This window comes from Phyllobates terribilis, unplaced genomic scaffold (genome assembly GCF_046119375.1).
Source record: "Phyllobates terribilis strain yellow unplaced genomic scaffold, ASM4611937v1 Scaffold_5__5_contigs__length_657084704, whole genome shotgun sequence".
NCBI lineage: Eukaryota > Metazoa > Chordata > Amphibia > Anura > Dendrobatidae > Phyllobates > Phyllobates terribilis.
This window is the reverse complement of record NW_027362765.1, coordinates 316205789-316230808: the sequence shown is the minus strand read 5'-3', so window position 1 is coordinate 316230808 and position 25020 is coordinate 316205789. Positions and strand designations below refer to the sequence as shown.

General features: G+C 45.4%; 1 protein-coding gene across 5 annotated transcripts in view; it reads right to left on the bottom strand.

Moving 5' to 3' along the window:
- Positions 1 to 25020, bottom strand: part of LOC141273094 (uncharacterized) — a 91108-nt gene that overhangs the window by 46904 nt on the left and 19184 nt on the right. For 4 of the 5 annotated variants that reach the window (XM_073684472.1, XM_073684469.1, XM_073684471.1 and 1 more), the window contains 2 exons: positions 12419 to 12547; positions 266 to 380 (listed from right to left, as the gene is read on the bottom strand). In XM_073684472.1, coding sequence (XP_073540573.1) covers positions 266 to 380; positions 12419 to 12547 — 244 coding nt within the window. Of the gene's footprint in view, positions 1 to 265; positions 381 to 12418; positions 12548 to 21064; positions 21204 to 25020 lie in introns of those variants that run through there. The other variant, XM_073684473.1, reaches the window with a different exon arrangement.

Here is a 25020-nt window from a genome sequence, read left to right as displayed (position 1 = left end):
TTTTTTCTTCTGTTGTAAAAATTGATGGAAAATAGACAGCTACCTCAATAATTAAGAGAGGCCCCCTGCTTTCAATCGTGTCAGCAAACAAGTGCTTTTTGGCAATGAATTCTGTATGTTTGTTCCGTTTTCTGTGAACAGAGCCTAAAGGGCACTGTTGTCTCCCATAATTGTAGGCCCTGGTCTACAGAAACATTCCAGCATGCTACTGTGGTATAGCTATCCCATTTTATGCAGACACACTACCAATGTAGATGCACCTTACCGGGACTTATATTCATGGGGATGTCTTCCTCCTTGCACGTCAGTGTAGCCCATACACGAGCATCTTCTTCAGCATTGGTCACTGGTTCGTCTTTCACTTCCTTTAAGTGTTCACCCTAGATGACACAAAATATTATTAGTGCCGGTGGCATGCTTGGTGAATAGCAGTTCAGCGACACAAGGTCACTAGTCTTCAATCTTATTTTGTTGCTTTCAGCGTTTCCTTTGCATAGTGGAACCCCTTGTCTCCCTATTAGAACCCTCTCTAAAAAAACAATGAGGTGAAATTACAGTAAATACTTTAACAATTTACAAAGTTATAAGAATCGGAGGATAGGGATTGGAAGGATGGGGGGGTGATGGTGGTTATTGAAGGAGGAAATTAAAAAAATGGAGTCAAGAGGGTTGAATAAAGAAGCATGGACAAATAAAAGATAAGGAAAACAGTTGACAGTAATCTTAAAGCAATAAACAAAGGAGACAGACAAAAAGCATTTGCATATTCAAGGGGGAGGGGGGGCAAAAGTAGCCACATGGGACCCCATACCAACCCTCATCACCACCCAAACAGAAAGTCTAATGCCAAACTTGCCATGAGCACATTATATTCTGAAGATTTTACATATGTACACCAGTATTGCCATGTTTGCAAAAAAAGTTCTTGCACAGTTGTTGTTGTTTTTTAACAATTAACAACTAAAAAGTCCTATATACACTTAGGACAAACAACCTCATATACAACACACAATCATACCGGTCCCCAAACCCAACCCCAAAATGTCATTAACGCCTTATGCAGACATGTGATAGAACTAAATCTACAGAAGGCTCTGCTGGGAATCCTATTAGGCAGCATCTGCTATTGCTAACCACCGTCCCCATACATACCAAACTTATAAGGACATCTCCTATTTGTATAGGGAACTTTATATAGTGGAATATATTTATTGACTAGTTGCAGCCAGTGGAGCATAAAAGGGACTTCCGTGGATTTATAGCATTATAATTGTTTTTCTAGCACAGAAATCTAAAAAATAGTCTATCGTTGGACCCATCAATAAGCTCTTCTATAATACCTAGTGTAACGGGTCTGGGAGGCGGAACCTCTGAGCTACTATACAAGGGGGCGGTCCTTGTAAGGAAGCGGGTGGTGACCAGGGAAGACGGGCAGGTAGTCACAGCAGGTGACCGGGACAGTCTCTGGGTAAACGGGCAGGTGGTCACGGCAAGTGACCGGGACAGTCTCTGGGTAAACGGGCAGGAGGTCACAGCAAGTGACCGGGGCAGTCTCTGGGTGAACGGGCAGGAGGTCACAGCAAGTGACCGGGGCAGTCTCTGGGTGAACGGGCAGGTACGACCTGTGACGGCTGAGCCTCCAGGTAGGCTAGCAGGCGGATGACAGATGAGTGCTCCCAGGTGAGCAGGCGAGAGTCTCTGGAGAAGCAGGTGGTCACAGCATGTGACGGCGGAGCCTCCAGGTAGGCTAACAGGCGGATGCAGATGAGTGCTCCCAGGTGAGCAGGCGAGAGTCTCTGGATAAGCAGGTGGTCACAGCATGTGACGGCGGAGCCTCCAGGTAGGCTAACAGGCGGATGCAGATGAGTGCTCCCAGGTGAGCAGGCGAGAGTCTCTGGATAAGCAGGTGGTCACAGCATGTGACGGCGGAGCCTCCAGGTAGGCAAACAGACAGGTAGCAGATGAGCGCTCCCCAGGTGAGCGGGCAAGCTGGTCCATAGACAGACTGACAGCGGTAGGAAGGCAGACCGTCGGACCTCAGGCTAGCAAGCAGGTAGGAGGAATGTCAGGCAGGAAACAGACAGCAAACTGGCAGGTTTCTGGCAGGTAACTGGCAACGGGACCTGAGGGCTGAAGCAGAGTAGTGAACAGTGCAACAACATTGCTCGGGCACCTCCATTTTGGAGGAGGTGCCTTATATATGGTGAAGTCCTCCGGCCATTGGCCGGGGACTCCTTAGGACGGCGAGCGCGGCCCCTTTAAGAGGGAGGGAGCGCGTGCGCGCCCTAAGCACAGTGGCCGGGAAGGAGCGCACGCTGCCAGCAGAGCGGGAGGAGGACGCCGGGCTCGGAGCAGAGGGGTGAGGGGAACAGCGTCCCTGCCTAGCAGAGGGCAGGGACGCCGGCGCTACACCTAGCAGGCACACTTTAGGGGACAACACCCTAGAGAATTCAAAGTGTTCATGAAGAAACAGAAGCAGCTCAGACCAAAATGAAAAACTTATTGGACAAGCCCAAACTGAGTGGAGAAAGGAGCTGCTTGATAATGAAAACACAAACCATCCAGAGTCATCCCAAACCGCCTCAACCTTTCCAGGGTATAGTAAATTTTGTTTAGAAATGGAGTCTGAATCAAACAGTCCCTAGCACTCACCACTGAGGAATAAAATGTATCTTCCACCTCTCCCCATTCCTCCACAGTCAAGTCCGGGATATCCACCACCCATTTCACACAAGCCTTATAAAAGGCTTGACGACAGATGACTGGAGAAGAGAATATGCTTGTGTTAGGGGTTTAGGTAAATCAGATGTCTCCAAGAGCTCCTCCAATTTTGAGAAGCCTAGGGACACTGGCACTTTCCCAAACTGTGCATGCACTGCGTGACAAAGTTGTATGTTTAGGAACTTAGCGGTATCATATCCAACTTAGAAATCTTCAAAGGTAAGCAATTTGGAGGTATCTGAGAAACTATGAAGGGCGAATTTGACACCATACCTCACCCAGAGGACCACATCAGGCAAAGAATATCAATGTGGATGGTGAGGATTAAACCAAAGCGGCACCCTGGGCGACACTGGTGACATATCTGAGCCGCTCAATATATTCTGTGCTATTGCTCACTGTAACGGGTCTGGGAGGTGGAACCTCTGAGCAACTATACAAGGGGGCAGTCCTTGTAAGGAAGCGGGTGGCTCCCAGGGAAGGCGGGCAGGTAGTCATGGCTAGTGACGGGGACAGTCTCTGGGTAGAAGGGCAGGAGGTCACGGCAAGTGACGGAGTGAGTCTCTAGACAGGCGGGTGGTCACGGCAAGTGACGGCAGAGCCTCCAGGTAGGGTAGCAGGCAGGTAGCAGGTGGACGCTCCCAGGTGAGCGGGCAAGAGTCTCTGGACAGGCAGGTGGTCACAGCACGTGACGGCGGAGTCTCCAGGTAGGCTAGCAGACAGGTAGCAGGTGAGCGCTCCCATGTGAGCGGGCAAGAGTCTCTGGACAGGCAGGTGGTCACAGCACGTGACGGCGGAGCCTCCAGGTAGGCTAGCAGACAGGTAACAGGTGAGCGCTCCCAGGTGAGCGGGCAGGCTGGTCCATAGACAGACTGACAGGAGTCGGAGGGCAGACCGTCGGACCGCAGGCTTGCAAGCGGGTAGCGGATATCAGGCAGGTATCAAGCAGGAATCTGGCAGGTGACTGGCAGGTAACAAGCAGGAATCTGGCAGGTGACTGGCAGGTAACTGGTAACGGGACCTGAGGGCTGAAGCAGAGTGAAGGCTTTGCAACAACATTGCTCGGGCACCTCCATTTTGGAGGAGGTGCCTTATATATGGGAGGTCCTCCGGCAATTGGCCGGGGACTCCTTAGGACGGCGCGCGCGGCCCCTTTAAGAGAGGGGGAGCGCGCGCGCCCTAAGCACACTGCCGGGGAAGGAGCGCGTGCCGGAAGCAGCGGGGAGAGAAGCGCTGGAGGACGCCGCGCCAGGAGTGGGGAGGTGAGAGAGACGGCGTCTCTGCCTAGTACGGGGCAGAGACGCCGATGCTACACTCACACTCTAGCTACTGCCTTTAGAGCACACGTGTCAAACTCTGGCCTGTGGGCAAAATCTGGCCCGCAGGGAGGTTTTATTTGGTCCTCGACACCAGAACCACCACCCCTATGTGGGACCATTATACCGTATGGAGGACTATGTGGGGCCATTATTCTGTATGGAGGACTATTTGGGGCCATTATTCTGTATGGAGGACTATTTGGGGCCATTATTCTGTATGGAGGACTATTTGGGGCCATTATTCTGTATGGAGGACTATGTGGAGCCCATTATTCTGTATGGAGAACTATGTGGGGCCATTATTCTGTATGGAGGACTATTTGGGGCCATTATTCTGTATGGAGGACTATTTGGGGCCATTATTCTATATGGAGGACTATGTGGGACCCATTATTCTGTATGGAGGACTATGTTGGGCCCATTATTCTGTATGGAGGACTATTTGGGGCCATTATTCTATATGGAGGACTATGTGGGACCCATTATTCTGTATGGAGGACTATTTGGGGCCATTATTCTATATGGAGGACTATGTGGGACCCATTATTCTGTATGGAGGACTATGTGGGGCCATTATTCTGTATGGAGGACTATTTGGGGCCATTATTCTATATGGAGGACTATGTGGGGCCATTATTCTGTATGGAGCACTATGTGGGGCCCATTATTCTGTATGAAGGACTATGTGGGGCCATTATTCTGTATGGAGGACTTTGTGGGGCCATTATCCCGCATGGAGGAATATTTGGGGCCCATTATTCTTTATGGAGGACTATGTGGGGCCATTATTCTGTATGGAGGACTATTTGGGGCCATTATTCTGTATGGAGGACTATTTGGGGCCATTATTCTGTATGGAGGACTATATGGGGCCCATTATTCTGTATGGAGGACTATGTGGGGCCCATTATACTGTATGAAGCACTATGTGGGGCCATTATTCTGTATGGAGGACTTTGTGGGGCCCATTATACTGTATGCTGGTTGGCCCACGACTTTGTCCAAGTTTTTCATTTTGGCCCTCTGTGTGTTTGAGTTTGACATTCCTGTTTTAAAGGGATTGGAGCTGATGAGACTGCTTTATATCTATAGAGTAGGTTAGTTAACCCTCTGTAAGAACCTATTAACGCTCCTGCTAGTGTAGTGGCGGCATTGCTCATGTCAATATCTATCCACCAATGGGCATATACTAATTGAGTGGTCAGGAAGTAAAAGAGTAAGTTAGGAGCTGCCAGGCCTCCATGATGTTTTGGCGCTTGCAAACTAGATAAGCTGATTCTAGGGGACCCCCTTGCCAGTAAGATATTCGCACCAAACTTTTTAAGAGGCAAAATGTTCCTCTAGTAATCATAACCGGAGAGGAATGAAATAAACATAAGAATTGGGGCAAATATATAATTTTAAAGAGATTTATGCGCTCAAAAAGAGAGTTAGAGGGAGAGGTTGTTTGAGCTTGAGTTGCCTACCTGCCTCTGCTATTAGAGGATCAATTTTTAATGCAATAAATTATTCTACCTTTTGAGAAACAATAACCCCTAAATACTTAAAATTATCAGCCTCTGGTACACAAACATCTTGAGTCTGGCTCAGACTAAACGAAGGCGATAGAGGGAACAGAACCGTTTTCTGCTAATTAACCTTTAAGTCAGAAAATGACCCAAATTCATCCAACCTTAGGAGGGAAGTCAGGGAAAGACTGATGTCTGACAGACATACTAAGGTATCATCTGCATATAAGGAGACTTTTTCTGTTACGGACCTTCGGGATAAACCCTTAATATCCCGAGCCTGCCGAATAGCTAGGGTCAATGGCTCAATGGCCACTCCGAACAGCCAAAGAGACAAGGGGCGCCCCTGCCTAGTCCCTCTTTGAAAGGGAAAAGGTTGTAACTGTTCTGTCTCCACATAAGGCGAATGAAGGTGTAGCATACTGCTGTGTGAAGCCACGACCAGTTTGCACCAACTTAATAAAAAATATTGACCAGCAGATGGCGGTGTAGCAAGATAATACATTTAGCAGGTAAACCTGACGCAAAAGAACATATACCCAATAAAAATTAACTTTTAATGATTACCCTTAAAAGTGATTACCGGTTGGACTCCGGTATGGAAGCACTCATCCTTGGTGCACCTATTATGGTCTCTCTCCTCTAACACTTCCTTGTCCCCTGATGAGCCCCATATCGAGGAGGGGGTGAAACGCGTTGGGACCAGTTTTGAAGGGACTTTTGTTCTTTGCTGATGGCTATATACTTCTTTTAGGGATTGAAAAAGTGGATGCCTGGTGTGTTTAGAACTATACTTTGAAACATTGTAGAACCCTTGTGGATTGGGACTGGACAGTCACCTATTGAGGGGTCTAAAAGAAACATCGCCCAAGGCATCTACCGTGACCTCAGATGGACTAGAGATCAGATAAGTCCATTTTTCCTTTTGGTGTTTTGACCAGTACTTTTGTCATGTAACGGTACTTATTTGCACAAGTCGGTGATTGTTGTTCTTATTTACTTACATGAGCAAAAATTAGGGGGGTGGTCCTTATCTGCTGACAAATTATTTATGGGATCCATCCCTCTGTCTATTTATTGTTTTTCCCACTGACATAAATGTTGTGTGAATTTTTGATGTCTAGCATGTCAATTATGGCATGACTGGTATATGCTGCTGGTCAATACCTTTACTGTTTGTGTGTGTGTTTAGGGATACCTAGGGATAAGTAAGGGACAGCCTCCGAGGAGCGGGGACACCAACCTGCACTATTAGGATGAGAATACTCTGCTGTTAGGTAAGGAGAGATACTCCATTAGGGCTGCCTAGGGCAAGTCTGTTTGTACTACCTACCACCCTTATTATCCCTCCCTCATATGGTGCTTTTTATTGATAGGTGTAGTTACGTTTTGTCCTTTCTGTACTATTGAGTACACTTTTAAGGGTAATCATTAAAAGTTAATTTTTATTGGGTATATGGTCTTTTGCGTCAGGTTTATTCAATATTGTATACCCCTGTCGCCAACTTGTTGGTGTATTTTTTCCGGTTTTTCTACATTTAGCAGGTAACAAATGCAGAACTTATTTTCCAAGATATGCAAATCAAACAGCTGAATAGTAATTATCTCTGGGGGAACAGCATAGTAACACCTCCAAGTTAGTTCAAATTCTTACTCCAGGAGAATTGTATAATAGTTTAACCCAAGTACAAAAATTGGGACCAAACTTGAGGTGCGACAGTAGTGAATGCAGATATTGCCATTAGACAGAGTCAAAGCTGCTATATTGAAGAATAACCGTTGAATGTTAATGGCTATCGCTTTACCTGGAATTTATTCAGTTTGGTCAGGATGTATTAATGACAGAACCTGACAATCTCTAAGCAAGAATTTTAGCTAGAATTTTAATAGTTGTGTTAAGTAACGAAATGGGGCAATAAGAATCAGGAGACGTTTGGTCCTTCCCTGGCTTCAGTAAGACCAATACCAGCGTCTCCCCCATAGAGTCAGGAAGCTCCCCTCACTTAAAAATTGTCTCAGAGCTGAAACCATGATTAACCAAATCACAGTTAGTCGTGTACCAATCCCCAACAAATCATCGGTTCCAGGAGTTTTCCCAGAGAAATGATGCTATTAAAGCACTACTATCTCCTCTTCACTAATAGGGGCATCTAGTGCCTCTGATTGCTTATGGGACAAGGACCTAAAGGGGAACACCGGATAGAAATAAGTCTACCATCTGGAAGACATGGTCACATTCAGAAGTGTACAAATCCTGATAACAATCCACCAAAATCTCATTAATCACATGCGGGTCGGTATGTAATACCTCAATAGGATACATGGAATGGATACAGGAGGCTACTCAGCATGAGCCAAGTAAGCCAATAATTCCCCATTTTTATCCCCAACCTCAAAAATAGCAGCCTGTCACGCAAGGTAAGGGAAAGACTAAGTCCAACACAAAGGGAAGAGGGTAAGGTAGCCCAAACACTAGGAAAAGGGGAAGTGTAGACCCCTAGGTAGATCTAATATCATCCTGCCTACCCCATCATCCCTATATAGGTTCCACACCTGTTGCCGAGCAGGAACTAAAGCCCTGAATGTCCCTAGAGCTTGGCTCTAGATAGGGAGGGGACAGGGTGAGCACTAGTCAAGCCCCACTACAAACTAAAGACAACAAGGTAGACAAACAAAGGGGATACAATTAGCTTGAGCAGACACCAGAGAGATAACGACAAGTGTCTTCCAAGGGCACCAGAGAAGAAACCAGCTGACAGCTAGTGCTCCATGCCTACACAGAGATACATAGAACTATCACCAACGACTCTATGGAGAAACTGAGACCATTTAACTACACAGCAAGGGTGTGTTAATCAGCAGCAGAAGGTGGAGGTTGCTGCTGGTTCCTAAAGGAAGAAGGATATAACTATACTACAGAGATGAGGGAATCAAGGAGTCGGCAATGCCAAGTGCAGTGACCTTCTACAGCCAGGTCCAGAGTGACCTTCTGTCACATCTGACACACCTGTGACACAGCCTCCTCCACCAGCATTTTCTTTTGATTCTGTTCCTTGGTCAGAATAAGTAATTCCCTTTGTGCCTGGGCCCATTGCTCCTTACAGTAGGTGATTAGCAATGTATGCCCTTTGGACCTCAGCAGACAAAGACATCTCCCTATCTTTAAGAACTCCTCTCTCCCCAGCAACACCAGAAATAAATGCCCCTTTAACTGTTGCCTTATAGGCATTACATGTGACTAATCAGTTTGGGTGATCAGTATTGTGAGCCCAGAAATCAACATGTGCAGCGTAAACTGCCTCAGAGACCGCTGGCATGATACATACGTACACCAGACTTTACAACTATTTAGGGAACTTAATCTCACTTTAATTACTAATGCGGAATGATCAGAAAATTTCCCTAGGTATATAACTAGCATCTTGAATTGAATGTAAAAGATTGGGAGATGCTTAGGCCAGATCTATCCTGGAAAAGGACTGATGTACAGTTGAATAATAACATCCAACGCCATAGTTGCGTTAATTAAAGAGCCGAACACCAGGCATTTAAATGTATAAAAGCCATGTACGGACCACTTGTACGGTCTACAATGCAGTTCCTGATGCAACAAAAGTCACCCATGCATAATATTGAGCTTTCTGGAAATGACACAACCTTTTGGGAAATCAACTCCAAATAAATCAAAAAGGTGGGGGCACATAAATGTTAAACAGTAAAAAAGAACAATTACCTAGTGTGCAGTGTCCATAACATACCTTCCAAAATGATCACATGCAACCTGTGTAATTTCAAGTGGCAGGGATTTGGTCACTAGGACAGAGACCCCCCAGTGAATAGGTACAATAAGTGGCATGGTATCCTGTAGCAATCCAGGCTCTTTTTAGGGCTAGAATCTTCTGGCCTGTGAAATGCGCCTCCTATAAGCATGATATATATTGTAGATTGTAAGCTCTTACGAGCAGGGTCGTCATTATTTTTGCTGTAATTATTGTATTATCTTTAGCTATGTTACTTATGACTGTTGTATATGAACCTCTGAATTGTAAAACGCTGCGGAATATGTTGGCGCTATATAAATAAAGATTATTATTATATGTGGCACTTGCTTCTTAACAAAATCCATTACAATGTCTCTTTAAATTTGGAATTAAGCCCTCTCACATTCCAGCTCAGCACAGTAAGAATAGTCATCTGAAAACATTGAAAATGTATCTGACCCAGACATTACCCCAGCGTGAGTGAAGGAAAGGAGGAAAATTGGGAGAGGACCAGAGCCCAAAGCAATCACCATACACACAACCAACACACATCATACCATGCAGAAAACCACGTGCAATTATCAAAAATAACATTCTCCAACAAGTAACAAGGAATAACATTATTCCTGCTGTACGCTATCTAACACTAAGTAGCGTAGACTTAGACCCTGAACACTATCGGAAGAACTGCAGTCTTTCAGAAAAACCTGAGAATACGTACAAAAAGTCCCAAATCTGTGACCCTAGAAAAAAGAGGTAATGAAGGGTTAAAGCAGTTAGGATTTGGTAAGATAAACCTGATGAGTACACTCACTGGAGCTCTTTATAAAGTTCGAAGAGTCCCACACAGCCATTGGTAAAGAAGGCGGGAGGGTGGGGTATTTTTCCCCTCAGTCACTCTCACGTCGAGTACGAGGGGCAGCTTGTACCCACTCCAGTGCATTGGCAGGAGATGTGGAGAATCGGTTAGATTTCCCATCCACTACTCTTAGCTTTGCAGGGAATAACAGTATTTATACTCCTTCTCTCACAGATTGGGGCAGACTTCAACAAACTGAGTACGTTGTTTTCTGACAGCAACTGAGAAATCTGGGTAAAAGGAAACTCAATTGTTGCTGTACAGCACCTCACCCTTAAGGCAGATAGCTTTGTGTATGGCATCTTTATCACAGTAATGCAATAGTTGGCCCAGTAATGGCCTAGGAGGGCCTGGTTGTATGGGAACGCTATGTGCTCGCTCGATGAGAAAGAACGGTAAGAAGACTTCTGCACCCAACAGATCTTTCAACCGGTATTCTAGTAAGGATACGGCATCAGCCCCTTCGGTTTTCTCTGGCAGGCGCACTATCCTGATGTTATTTCTCATGAGCAGATTTTCAAAATCATCTGCTCTTTCACTAGATGCATTGATCTGTTTCAGTGATTCTGCAATTTGAGCCAGCATAGGCCTCTGAGTATCCTCTACATCAGAGATTCTGCACTCCGCCTCTGATGTGAGCTCTCTAATTTTCTGCAAGTCATGTTTCAGAATCACAAAGTCTTGCCGTAGTTCGTACACTTTAGTTACAAACAGGGCTTGACAGTTGTTGATGGCTGACACAATCTGGGCAAAAAACTCAAGACAGACAGGGAGGGCTTTTCCACTGTTCAAAGCTTCACTATCTTCAGCCGCAGGTCAGGAACACTGCTGAAGAAGGAAGCTGCCCCTGCACTGTGCATTATGGATGAGGTGAAGTATCAGGTCCTACTTTATACTGGGCGCCACATGAGAGGCATTAATGGAGTCACTTCGCCCAGTTTTTCCTGATGTCACTTCACCACAGCACCCTGGACTTCACCCTCACCATTCTCCTCCACGATTCAGTCACTAACCAGGTGGCAAGTGCAGCAGCTTCACAACTGACTGAAACCACAGAGCTCAGGGTAGCCGGGTCAGGTAGGCCGCAGCACAAAAACACTGATCTGTGAGTAAGTATCACTCCAAAAAGGCTGCAGAGTATTCCTGAAGTGGCGCTGTACTGAATCCTCAGTTGCAGTGAGAGATTACAGTCAGGATGGCAGGTTTATCTCAGGATGGAGGGTCAGGGAAATCAGGAGAGCAGAGAGATGCTTCCTCTCAGGTAGCCATCAGACCACTGTTCATGTGTATTTGTAATTTAAGAAGTTAGGTTTTCCATTCACCTCAAATCCATACAGAGGAGAATGCCGTAGCGTTTACCTTCCTGCAGAACTCTTCAAAAGAGTGTGTATGTTGTCCCAGTGTTTGTGTCCTCCAGGTACCCCAGTTTCCTCCCACACTCTTCCACTCTCTTTACAGAAAGTTACCACCAATGTCATGTTCATTGAGAGCTGGTTTCCTGCTGCATAAGGCTGAGCTCGCTGTCAATCAAAGTGAAGACAGAGCGGAAAAGGAATGTGACGTCACAGAAAGCAGGAAAATTACCGCCAGGATTGGTCAGTGACTGCACAGATCATCACATGGCAAAACAGGCAAGTATTTAGTAACTACATGCTGGTAAGTTCCTAGCACCATTGGAAAAAAACTAAAATCCTGGATAACCCTTTTAAGGCTGCCTCCATGAATGTCACTACATATGCTGGCATTATGAAGGCACCGCTTGCAGAAAAGCATTATTCTCTTTTACTTTACATACATTTTTTACCTTATTTTAAGTATTCTAGCAGAGATATATTAACTCCCACATTTTGTTCTGTCTTTTTACCTTTTTTTTTTTTTTTAACAAATTCACTTACTGCTTAACTTATGGTCTTTAAACTAGTTACTGGGGACAGGAGCAGCTGATATCTTGTGCAACCATCAGGGATAACTAAAAGGGTTGGTAACAAGGTGAGTACCTACTTAATGACTATCTCCATTTTCCAGACCAACTATTCTACACTGTTATTTTTATCTCTCACAGGTGCTTTTATCAGCACTGGAACAGCATTTAACTATAGAGATTACAGTTTGGTAACCCCGCTTACTGGCTTGGTTACTGCAGCAGGTGCCAATGCTCCTGAGAGCACAGGAGCTCTGCAAGATGAGGAACACAAGTGAGGTTATTCAGGTCATCTTTGGGGTTAATATATAGTGTCCCAGCAGTGTCACCTCTGCAGTCAGCAGCTCAATGATCTTGTTTGTGAGGTCCAAGATTTTCTGATCATTTTCTTTCTCATGTGCAGGAGATAACGGTTCTGTAATGTTGTCATCATCAGATTTCTTTATTGGTACATAGTCCTAAGAAAAAAAAATAAAAGTAACATTAGTATTGATAAAATGGACTCCGCTTTTAGCGTGTAGAGGAAGTTTTCAAATAATCGTCACAGCATATCAGTAATTCAGAAAGATATTTTAAGGGGATCTGTGAGTCCAATAATCCCAAATCCTTTAAAGAAGCACTTTGTTGAGCGCATTAGAAAAATTAACCTGGCTATCATAGGGCTGCAAGAAACACACTTGACCAAGGATTCCATTGGCCTGATACATACGAGGGGTGTTCATTAAAGATTTCCCCTGACCCACTTCTATTTATCACAGGACGCTTAAACTTCACATGTGTAATGATATAAGTCTCTATAGGTTACATGCCAATTTACAACTCAGAACTGATAACGGTCTTGATTTTACAGGTGCTGAAGTGGTGTGAGGTTTGATAATGGACCCAGTGGAATACAGAGCAGTCAAGTTCTTTTACTTGAAAGGCAGCACACTAAAGGAGGCATTTGATGTGATGAAAGAGGTTTATGGTGATTATTCCCCATCATATGATGTAGTCAAGAACTGGCATTGTCAACTGAAATGTGGTCGGAAATCGGTGCAAACAGCTCCAATTCCAGGGTGACCCCACTCTGCTATTGATGAACACGCCATCCAGCAAGTGGAGGTCGCCATTTTGGAAAAATCGCTGCGTAACCATTCGCCACCTAGCCCAAAATGTCAAGATTAGTGTGGGGGCTTCCGTGGAAAAAATCATCCAAGACCATCTTCACATGCATAAGGTATCTGCTCGCTGGGTTCGACTGCTCACACCTTTCCAGAAGCAGGAACGAGTCGAATGCTCTCAGGCTCTATTAAAGATGTGCCATGGAAACCAGGAGGACTTTTTCAACAGACTGATCACACAGGATGAAAGCTCGGTCCATCACTATGATCCTGAGACTAAAGTCCAGTCGATACAATGGAAGCATCATGATGTCACGGGTGTATCTGATGTGACAGACAGTCACCTTGCAGTTGGTTGCAGAAGATCTCTTCGCTTGGCATTACAGACACCTTCTTAGCTGTTTAACTCTAGGACCAGCGGCTACCTCCTTCCTGCTAATTGACACCCTGGCCTGGGTGTTTAAATAGTTTCACTTTGCAGCAGGAAGGTGTTACATGTTACCTTGTGAATGCTTGGAGCTCTCAGACTATCTTTCTCTGTGGTGCTAGGACGCTTGGAGTTATCTCTCTGAAGTCGGCTAAAGCTAAGATACTTTCCCCCGTGTTGGTCTCCCTTGTTGTCTTTAATCGTTGGTGGGGATCGACTAGTGCTCACCCCCCTTCCCTATACAGGGCCAAGTGCTAGGGAAATACAGGGTTTAGGTTCGCATGCGGCGATTGGTGAAGAATCATTACAGGGACGTTAGTGGAGACAGGGTGATATCAGATCAGCCTAGGAGGTCTCCACCCCCCCCCCTTTCCCCCTTCCCTTTGTGCTGCACTTAGTCTTTCACACACCTTGCATGACACATGACTCACTGCCTCCAAAGAAGACACGTGCCCAACCCTCGGCAGGCAAGGTCATGCTCACAGTATTTTGGGACCAGCATGGAGTAGTATTGATGGATTTCCTAGCAAAGGGTACCATGATCACTTGGGCATACTATACTTCACTGCTGCGGAAATTGCGGGGGCCATCAAAACCAAGAGACATAGCATGCTCACCAAAGGTGTCCGCCTTCTGCAAGACAATGCACCAGTTCACAACTGACATGTTGCCTAAATGGAAGCATGCTCCTGTGGCTTTGAAATTCTACTGCATCCCTCTTGTTCACCAGACCTCGCAACATTGGACTTCCACCTCTTTCCAAAAATGAAGTTATTTTTGAAGAGCAAAAATTTTCCAGATGATGAGACTCTGATTTCCGAAGTCACAACGTGGCTTTTGGAGCAACTTATCGACTTCTACAAGCAAGGTGTTTACAGTTGCTTAAAGAGATGGGAGAAGTGTGTGTCCCTAGGTGGCACCTATGTAGAGAATTACTAATAACTGTGCCAAGTTTCATTGCTCTCAGTCCACAGGAAGTGGGTCAGGGGAAATCTTTAATGAACGCCCTCGTAGATCCTGAATGGGATTTAGCCTTCATTCTATCTACTGCAACTATGCCCGAGGAGTCAGCCTTCTAGTACATAAGAGTATTCCCTTCAAATGCATAAACTCATTTAGAGGTGATGAGGGTAGGTATGCTGCACATAGTCCCATTTTGAATGCATTATTGTCGTGGTATATGTCCCCGCTCCTTACTCTAATATTCCGCTCAAGAAAATACTAGTGAAACTAGAAGATTGCCAGATATCCCTCTTATTATTAAGGGTGACTTTAATAACTTGTAACCCCTTTAAGCATAAGTCCCCTGCGGAGGATGATACTCTTTCTCCTTTTGTTGACCTGGTTAATGTGTTGAGCCTGAAAGATATTTGGAGGGAGAGAGCTCCTAATCAAAGGGTTTTCTCCTGTGTACCTTCAACATATCAGTCTATCTCACGTATAGATATGGTGCTCTGTAACTTCCTTACAGCCTCGTCTAGATTTAACATTGATTACTCTCCTAGGTCCTAATTAGATCATTCTCCTCTCCTATTTCATACATTTGGATGGTGCTAAAAGATGTGGGCTTTGGCCACAAGTTTATTAATTGGATTATGCTTTTACATAAAGCTCCGTCCGCTAGAGTGAGAGCTAATATCTGGCAGCTATGATCTTTATATGGGAATGAGGCAGGGATCTCCGTTGTCTCCATTACTTTTTGTCCTTGAAATAGAACCTTGGGCTTGCATTATTAGGAGGCACCCCAGGCTAGAGGGCTATTAATATGGCAATAAGGAAAAAAGGATCGCCTTATACGCAGCTGACCTGTAAATGTTTATCAATAACTCTAGTATTTCTCTTCCCATTATAATGGAAATAATAGGTAGATGTGAGTCTTTCTTGGGACCAACTATAAACTGGTCAAAATCTGTATTACTTCCTCTGGATACATGTATTATTACAAAAGAGACTAATGATTATATCCCTTTAAATTTGAACCCATCGGTGAACAAATCAAGAAATAAGGTTAGTGCCTGGAGAAAACTTCCATATCGGCCCTGGGCAGAACCAATCTCATTAAAATGTGTCTCATGCCCTGCATCATTTATGTAAAAATTTAGGTCTAAGGGGTAACGTTTCTCCTTGCGGAGAGTGCATGTCAAGGAAAGGAGGCTTATTCGCCGTGCAATGCTCCTCTGGGAAATTTAATACGGAAATTGCCTCTTCAGAGAAAAAGAGGACTTGAACTTTATAGCGCCACCTATTGGAAGCAGCAATCCTACAAGTCACAATCAACCCTTTAACGAGTCGTGCAATATGACTTAGGGTAAAAGCCAAATCAGAATCTCAATTTGCAGACACGGCATTTCGAGCTGTTGGCTCTCGTCAGTGCAAAGTATGAGAACTGATTTGGCTAGATAAGAGGCTCTGGACTGAGGTCTATGGGGTAACATGCCGGTATGTCACTCTTCGCAAGGAGATACGTTACCCCTTAGACATCAGTCCAAACCCTCTTATCTAGCCAAACAGTTCTCATACTTTGCACTGACAAGGGCCAACAGCCCGAAACACCGTGTCTGCAAATAGAGATTCTGATTTGGCTTTTACCCCAAGTCATATTGCACGACTCGTTAAAGGGTTGATTGTGACTTGTAGGATTGCTGCTTCCAATAGGTGGCGCTATAGAGTTCAAGTTCTCTGAACAGGCAATTTGCATGTAAAAATTTAAAAAGTGTCTTATTTAATACTAAAGTCCCACACCTATAATAGCTGTGTAGCAGTTGCTTTCACCAACTGGCCATAGTCCATACAAAATGGCACAAGTTGCTCAGAAAATTCTCAAGCAGCGGTGATGCCGTAAGTGAGGTCACCAGGGCTCATCAGCTGATTGAACTCCGGTGACCTCTCTCACGGTAGCTCAGCGCTATACACTGACACAGGAGTGATTACACTCCTGTCAGTGTATAGACCGTTGTTCTGTAGAACAGTCACATCAGTGATTGCTGATGTGACTGCTCTACAACTTACCCAGATCTTCGTGGGACAGTATGGATTATTTCATCACGTTGGACAAGTGAGGGATATGGTTTTTTTTGTTGTTGTTTTTTTTACAGGGGACAATTTCTTCAGAGGATTAGGCATTAGGTGAGTATTAACTGTTTTTATTTTTTAAATAAATGTGTAAAACAATGGTGTGGACTTTAATTTAAAATAAAGAATTTTATTCCTGCTGTGTCTTTATGTAAAAACTTTTACTATGGGGTTTGTAATGGAGGTGTCTTATAGTTGCCTCTCCATTACTAACCCCTGGGCTTCATGTCAGCTGCCAACACAAGGCCGACATGAACCCCAACCCTTTTACCCCACTTGCCACCGCACCAGGCAAGTGGGAAGAGCCGAGGCTAAGTGCCAGATTTGATGCATCTTATTGATGCGCCATTTCTGGAGCAGCTGAGAACCGATGTTATTAGCCTTGGAGAAGGTTAGTATCCATGGCCCCTTCCCTGGCTATTAATATCAGCCCACAGCTGTCTGGTTAGTGTTTTCAGGTTAGATTTTATAGGGGAACCCTACGTCAATTTTTTTCTGGGGTCCCCCTGTAAACTAGTCAGTTAAGGCTAACCAACTGTGAACAGTTAATAGCCAGGGAACATGTTGGCCTAATGGACCCTTCCTAGACTAAAAATTAATGAGTAAGTGTGCTCGGCTAAGGGGTTAACTGAGCATGCTCGGGTGCTTACCGAGTATCTTCAGCATGCTTGAAAACTATGTTAGAGTCGCCGTGGTTGCATCTCTTGCGGCTATTAGACAGCCTCGACACATGCACGGATTGATTGTTTGTTAGGCAATCCCAGCATGTAACATAGTAACATAGTCTTCCTTCAACCTTAAAAACGAAGTCCATCTAGTTCAACTCATAGCCTAACATGTTGATCCAGAGGAAGGCAAAAAAAAACTCCATGTGGCAAACACTAAGCTCCACATTGGGGAAAAAAATTCCTTCCTGACTCCATTCGGCAATCAGACTAGTTCCCTGGATCAACGCCCTATCAAGGAATCTACAGTCATGGCCAAAAGTATTGAGAATGAGACAAATAGTAATTTTTCCAAAGTTTACTGCTTCATTTTTTGCAATTGCAATTTGCATATACTCCTGAATGTCAAAGAGTGATCAGCTTAACAGCAATTACTGTACTTGCAAAGTCAATATTTGCCTAGAAAATGAACTTTAACCCCCAAAACACATTTCAACATCATTGCAGTCCTGCCTTAAAAGGAGCAGCTAGCATCGTTTTAGTGATTGATCCATTAACACAGGTGTGGGTGTTGATGAGGACAGGGCTGGCGATCAATCAGTCATGATTAAGTAAGAATGACATCACTGGACACTTTAAAAGGAGGCTGGTTCTTGGTATCATTGTTTCTCTTCAGTTAACCATGGTTATCTCTAAAGAAACACGTGCAGCCATCATTGCACTGCACAAAAATGGCCTAACAGGGAAGAGTATCGCAGCTACAAAGATTGCACCTCAGTCAACAATCTATCGCATCATCAAGAACTTCAAGGAGAGAGCTTCCATTGTTGTCAAAAAAGCTCCAGGGCGCCCAAGAAAGACCAGCAAGCGCCAGGACCATATCTTAAAACTGTTTCAGCTGCGGGATCGGACTACCAGCAGTGCCGAGCTTGCTCAGGAATGGCAGCAGGCTGGTGTGAGTGCTTCTGCACGCACTGTGAGGCGGAGACTCTTTGAGCAAGGGCTGGTTTCAAGGAGGGCAGCAAAGAAGCCACTTCTCTCCAGAAAAAAACATCAGGGACCGACTGATATTCTGCAAAAGGTACAGGGAGTGAACTGCTGAGGACTGGGGCAAAGTAATTTTCTCTGATGAATCCCCTTTTCGATTGTTTGGGACATCTGGAAAACAGCTTATTCGGAGAAGAAGAGGTGAGCGCTACCACCAGTCTTGTCTCATGCCAACTGTAAAGCATCCAGAAACCATTCATGTGTGGGGTTACTTCTCAGCCAAGGGAATCGGCTCACTCACAGTCTTGCCTAAAAACACAGCCATGAATAAAGAATGGTACCAGAATGTCCTCCAAGAGCAACTTCTCCCATCCGTCCAAGAGCAGTTTGGCGCCCAACAATGCCTTTTCCAGCATGATGGAGCACCTTGCCATAAAGCAAAGGTGATAACTAAATGGCTCATGGAACAAAACATAGAGATTTTGGGTCCATGGCCTGGAAACTCCCCAGATCTTAATCCCATTGGGAACTTGTGGTCAATCATCAAGAGACGGGTGGACAAACAAAAACCAACAAATTCTGGCAAAATGCAAGCATTGATTATGCAAGAATGGACTGCTATCAGTCAGGATTTGGTCCAAAAGTTGATTGAGAGCATGCCAGGGAGAATTACAGAGGTCTTGAAGAAGAAGGAGCAACACTGCAAATATTGACTTGATGCATTAACTCATTCTAACTGTCAATATAACCTATTGGTACTCATAATATGATTGCAATTATATTTCTGTATGTGATATAAACATCAGACAAACACTAATAAAAACCAGAGGCCAGCAGATCATGTGAAAATATAATTTTGGTGTCATTCTCAAAACTTTTGGCCATGACTGTAGTATATATAACCTGTAATATTATACTTTTCAAGAAAGGCATCCAGGCCCTTCTTAAATTTTAGTAGTGAATCACTCATTACAACATCATGCGGCAGAGAGTTCCATAGTCTTACTGCTCTTACAGTAAAGAATCTGCATCTGTGATTATGATTAAACCTTCTTTCTTCCAGACATAGAAGATTGCCCCTTGTCCCCGTCTCAGGCCTCACAGTAAAAAGATCAGTAGAAAGGTCTTTGTACTGTCCCCTCATATATTTGAACATAGTAATAACTCCTAAGCCTTCGTTTTTCCAAACTAATTAACCCCAAGTGTAATAAACTGTCTTGGTATTGCAGACCCCCCAGTCTTCTAATAACCTTGGTCGCTCTTCTCTGCACCCACTCTAGTTCAGCTATGTCTTTCTTATACACCAGAGACCAGAACTGTACACAGTAATCTAAGTGTGGTCGCACTAGTGACTTGTATAGAGGTAAAATTATGTTCTCCTCATGAGCATCTATGCCTCTTTTAATGCATTCCATTATTTTATTTGCCTTTGCAGCAGCTGCCTGACACTGGCCACCAAATGTGAGCTTGTCGTCCACCAATACACCCAGGTCTTTTTCAGTGACAGTTTTGCCCAGTGTTTTACAATTAAGCATATAATTATACATTTAATTTCCTCTGCCCAAGTGCATTACCTTACATTTATCCCCATTAAAGCTCATTTGCCATTTATCAACCCAAGCTTCTAGTTTACATCCTCCTGTAATATAAAATTGTCCTCCTCTGTATTGATTACCCTGCAGAGTTTAGTGTCATCTGCAAATATTGAAATACTACTCTGTATGCCCCCTACAAGGTCATTAATAAATATGTTAAAAAGAGGGCCGAATACTGACCCCTGTGGTACCCCACTGTTAACTGAGACCCAGTCTGAGTGTGTTCCATTAATAACCACCCTTTGTTTCCTATCACTGAACTAGTTCTTAACCCACATACATATATTTTCCCCTATTCCCATTGTTCTAATTTTATGTATTAACCTTTTGGGTGGAACCGTATCAAAAGCTTTTGAAAAGTCCATATACACAACATCCACTGCATTTCCTTGGTCCAGTCCAGAACTTACCTCTTCATAAAAGCTGATCAGATTAGTTTGACAGGAACAGTCCCTCGTACACCCATGTTGATATTGGGTCATGAGGTTATTCTTCTTCAGATACTCTAGTATAGCATCTCTTAGGAAACCCTCCAGGATTTTACCCACAGTAGAGGTTAAGCTTACTGGCCTATAATTTCCAAGTTCAGTTTTTGTCCCCTTTTTGAATATTGGCACCACATTTGCTATACGCCAGTCCTGTGGTACAGACCCTGTTATTATGGAATCTTTAAAGATTAAAAATAATGGTCTATCTATGACTTTACTTAATTCCTGCAGTACTCGGGGGTGTATCCCATCCGGGCCCAGGGATTTGTCAACTTTAGTTATTTTTAGACGCTGCCATACTTCCTGCTGGGTTAAGCAAGTGACATTTAATGGAGAATTTTTGTTTTCACTGATCATGTTTTCTGTCATGCGATTTTCTTGTGTAAATACTGTTGAAAAAAAATAATTTAGCATATTGGCTTTTTCCTCATCCTTATCCACCATTGCACCCAAACTACTTTTAAGGGGGCCAACGCTATAATTTTTTTAGCTTTTTACTATTTATGTAGTTAAAGAATATTTTGGGATTATTTTTACTTTCTCTGGCAATGAGTCTCTCTGTCTCAATCTTCGCTGCCTTCATTTGGTTATTACAGAATTTATTTAATTTTCTATATTTAGTTAATGCTGTAACATACCTGGCGGCGTCCTTGCATGGTGGTCCATCTCCCACTGTGCAAGAGGGCGCACTTGATCTCCTGTCCAGAGTGTCTCTCTGGCTTCCCTCCATGCTGTCTGTTTGTGTCTGTCTCTGCTGCTTAAGGGCGGCGCCCGATCACTTCCTGCTTTTTGTACCTGCTGTGGGTCACACCCCTTGTGCGTCCTCAGCCTATTGCTGTCTGACACTTGGTATATAGCTCAGCAGCTCCCTTCTATCCCTGCCTGAGCATAAGTGTTTCTTTCAGTGTGTGCTTGCACTCTGAAGGTGCCAGGTCCCGTTCTGTGTTCTCTTGTCTGCCTATCCTGGAGGCTGTATTTCCAGGCCTGTCTGAACACGCTCCTAGCCTGTTCCTCCTGCCTTCTAGGGGCCGATTACCTAGACCTGTTCCTGTATCTTGTCTGACCTGTCTGAACACGCTCCTAGCCTGTTCTTCCTGCCTCTCTGGGGGCCGTATTCCCAGACCCGCTCCTGTATCCCGCTGCAGTGTCGGTCTCCTCCGTACACTCAGTTCCAGTCTGAACTCTCTCCTATCCTTTACCTGTTTTTCCTCTATGTCCGTTCCCTTCCTTTTTCTGCAGAGTCTGAACTCGTACCTAACTCCTGCTTGTTGTCTCTGTACTCCCGTTTGTGAGTTTGTGGTCCACTCGCTACTTCACTGCAAGTACCCTGTGGGTGTCTGGCTCTGCCTTTCCCTTCCTGTCTGTTCCGTGTGAACAGAGCCCTGTCCCCCCTACTCAGCCTAGCCTGCTCTGACTCCTCTGGCCGCTGCTCCGGCAGTCCTGTCCTGCCCTGCTTCTGCCCGCTGCTCCGGCAGTCCTGTCCTGCCCTGCTTCTGCCCGCTGCTCCGGCAGTCCTGTCCTGCCCTGCTTCTGCCCGCTGCTCCGGCAGTCCTGTCCTGCCCTGCTTCTGCCCGCTGCTCCGGCAGTCCTGTCCTGCCCTGCTTCTGCCCGCTGCTCCGGCAGTCCTGTCCTGCCCTGCTTCTGCCCGCTGCTCCGGCAGTCCTGTCCTGCCCTGCTTCTGCCCGCTGCTCCGGCAGTCCTGTCCTGCCCTGCTTCTGCCCGCTGCTCCGGCAGTCCTGTCCTGCCCTGCTTCTGCCCGCTGCTCCGGCAGTCCTGTCCTGCCCTGCTTCTGCCCGCTGCTCCGGCAGTCCTGTCCTGCCCTGCTTGTGCCCGCTGCTCCGGCAGTCCTGTCCTGCCCTGCTTGTGCTCGCTGCTCCTGCAGCCCCGTCCTGCTCTGTTCTTGCCCACCGCTTCGGGCGTTCCCTCTCTGCTGTGGTTGTCTACCGCATCTGCGGTTCTGTGACTCAGTCTGTACTGGGTCTTAACCTTTCTGTGCTCCAGCCCGTCCTTTCGGCCAGTACCTCCCTGCCTGCATACTCGCCTGTATCCACCCATCTGCATACCAGCCGTGTTTGCTTATATCCACCAGTCTGTGCCAGCCTAACCTGCCTGTTCCTGAGTCCCAGTGTGTACTGGGTCCTATCCCGCCTGTGTTCCTACCTGCTAGTGCCTCCCTGTCTGCACTCTAGCTGCGCTTGCCTTTACCCGCCTGCCTGCATACCAGTTGTGCCTGCCTATACCCTCCAGTCTGTGTGCCAGCCTACCAGCCTGTTCCTGTATTCCCCTGTGTGGGTCAACAGCCGTGTCCGGGGTCTGTCCTGGAGTAGCACCTGGTCCCTCTGCTCGGTTCCTCCTTGGTGCACTGGCGTCGTATGCCGTCGTGCGACCCTGGTCGGATCGGGTGAATACTTAGTCACGCCCCTCCAGGCATTCACTCTCCGGCACGGTCCAGTGGAATCACTACCAATCCCACGCACACGCCGCTTAGCCCGGGCGTGTGCATAACAAATGCCTCATCACTACCTACTTCCTTTTGTTCTCTAAATGCTTTCTTTTTGTCACTTATTGCGCCCCTTACAGCTCTATTTAGCTATAGTGGTTTCCTCCTATTTTTAGCATGTTTATTCCCATAGGGTATATATTGTGCACAGGTTCTATTCAGGATGTTAATAAATGTCTCCCATTTGCTTTGTGTAGTTTTATGTCTCAGGATATCGTCCCAGTTTATTGACCTAAGATCATCTCTCAACCTTTGGAAATTTGCCTTCCTGAAGTTTAGTGTCCTTGCAACCCCTCTACTACACATCTTATTAAAGGATACATGAAAACTTATTATTTTGTGATCACTATAACCCAAGTGACCCCCAACTCGAATATTTGATATGCGGTCCTGCCTGTTGGTTAATATTAGGCCTAGCAGTGTCCCCCTTCTTGTTGGGTCCTGAACCAGTTGTGAAAGGTAGTTGTCTCCCATAGTTGTCAAAAACTATTACTTTTGCTTGAACTACAGGTTTCTGTTCCCCAATGTATTTCAGGGTAGTTAAAGTCCCCCATAATAATGACTTCTCCTTGAGTCGCTGCTTCATCTATTTGCTTTATGAGGATATTCTCCGATGCTTCCATTATTTTTGGAGATCTATAACAAACCCCTATCAGTAATTTATTAATTTTTCCCCCTCCCCTTATCTCCACCCACAGGGACTCTACATTTTCATTAGATTCACATATATTCTCACGCAAGATGGATTTTAAGGATAATTTTACATATAAACACACACCCCCCCTCACTTGTTTGTACGGTCATTTCTGAACAGACTATATCCCTGTAAATTAATTGCCCAGTCATGGCTCTCGTCCAGCCATGTCTCAGATATCCCCACCATGTCATAATTATTTTCCAACAAAATTAATTCTAATTCCTCCATTTTATTGGTGAGGCTTCTGGCATTAGTGTACATGCATTTTATGTATCTCTCTGTACCTCTATTCCTTCTTACTATATTGACTGTTCTAACCCCACCACCAATTTCTTGATTTGTGCCCAGGTCACTATCTGCACTATCTTCCCCACCTATAAAATGAATACCCTCCCCCCAAATCCCTAGTTTAAACACTCCTCCAACCTTCTAGACATTTTCTCCCCCAGCACAGCTGCACCCTCCCCATTGAGGTGCAGCCCGTCCCTAGCGTAGAATCTGTAGCCAACTGAGAAGTCGGCCCAGTTCTCCAGGAACCCAAACCCCTCCTTCCTACACCAATTCCTGAGCCACTTATTTATCTCCCTAATCTCCCGTTGCCTCTCTGGCATGGCACAGGCAGTATTTCAGAGAATACCACCTTGGAGGTCCTTGCTTTAAGCTTGCAGCCTAATTCCCTGAAATCATATTTAAGGACTTTCCACCTACCTCTAACTTTGTCATTTGTGCCAATGTGCACCATGACCGCTGGGTCCTCACCAGCCCCTCCCAGTAATCTGTCAACCCGATCAGCGATGTGCCAGACTCAAGCGCCAGGTAAGGCAGCACACTGTTCGACGATCCCTGTCTTTGTGACAGATTTCCCTATCTGTTCCCCTAATAATTGAGTCCCCCACTACCAGCACCTGCCTGGCCTGCCCTGCTCTCCTATTTCCCCCCTTACTGGAGCTGACACTCCTCCGGCTTTCAGAGAACATGCCTTGATGCAGCGGGGCTACCCCTGTACTGACACTGCCCTCATCTGCCAACTCTGCAAACTTATTGGGGTGTGCCAGATCAGGACTAGCCTCCCTGGCACTCTTCCCTCTATCCCCCCTTCTAACTGTCACCCAGCTAGCTGCCTCACTGTCCTGCAGCTCCCTACTACCACCCTCCTCCACATCTACCTAAGTGAGCAGCAGACTCCTTTCCATATTGTCACAGCTATACAACAGCAGCAAGACATGCAGCCATGGCGACTTGAACATTATCTTCGGCTTGCTCGAAAACTACTGGGGAACTGCAACATTTGGATGGATTTTACAATTGGAAACCACATGGATTGCGGTATGTGTACCAATTGTATGTAGACACTTTTTCTAATTTAAAACAGGAATTCAACTTGAGTAATTTTGGAT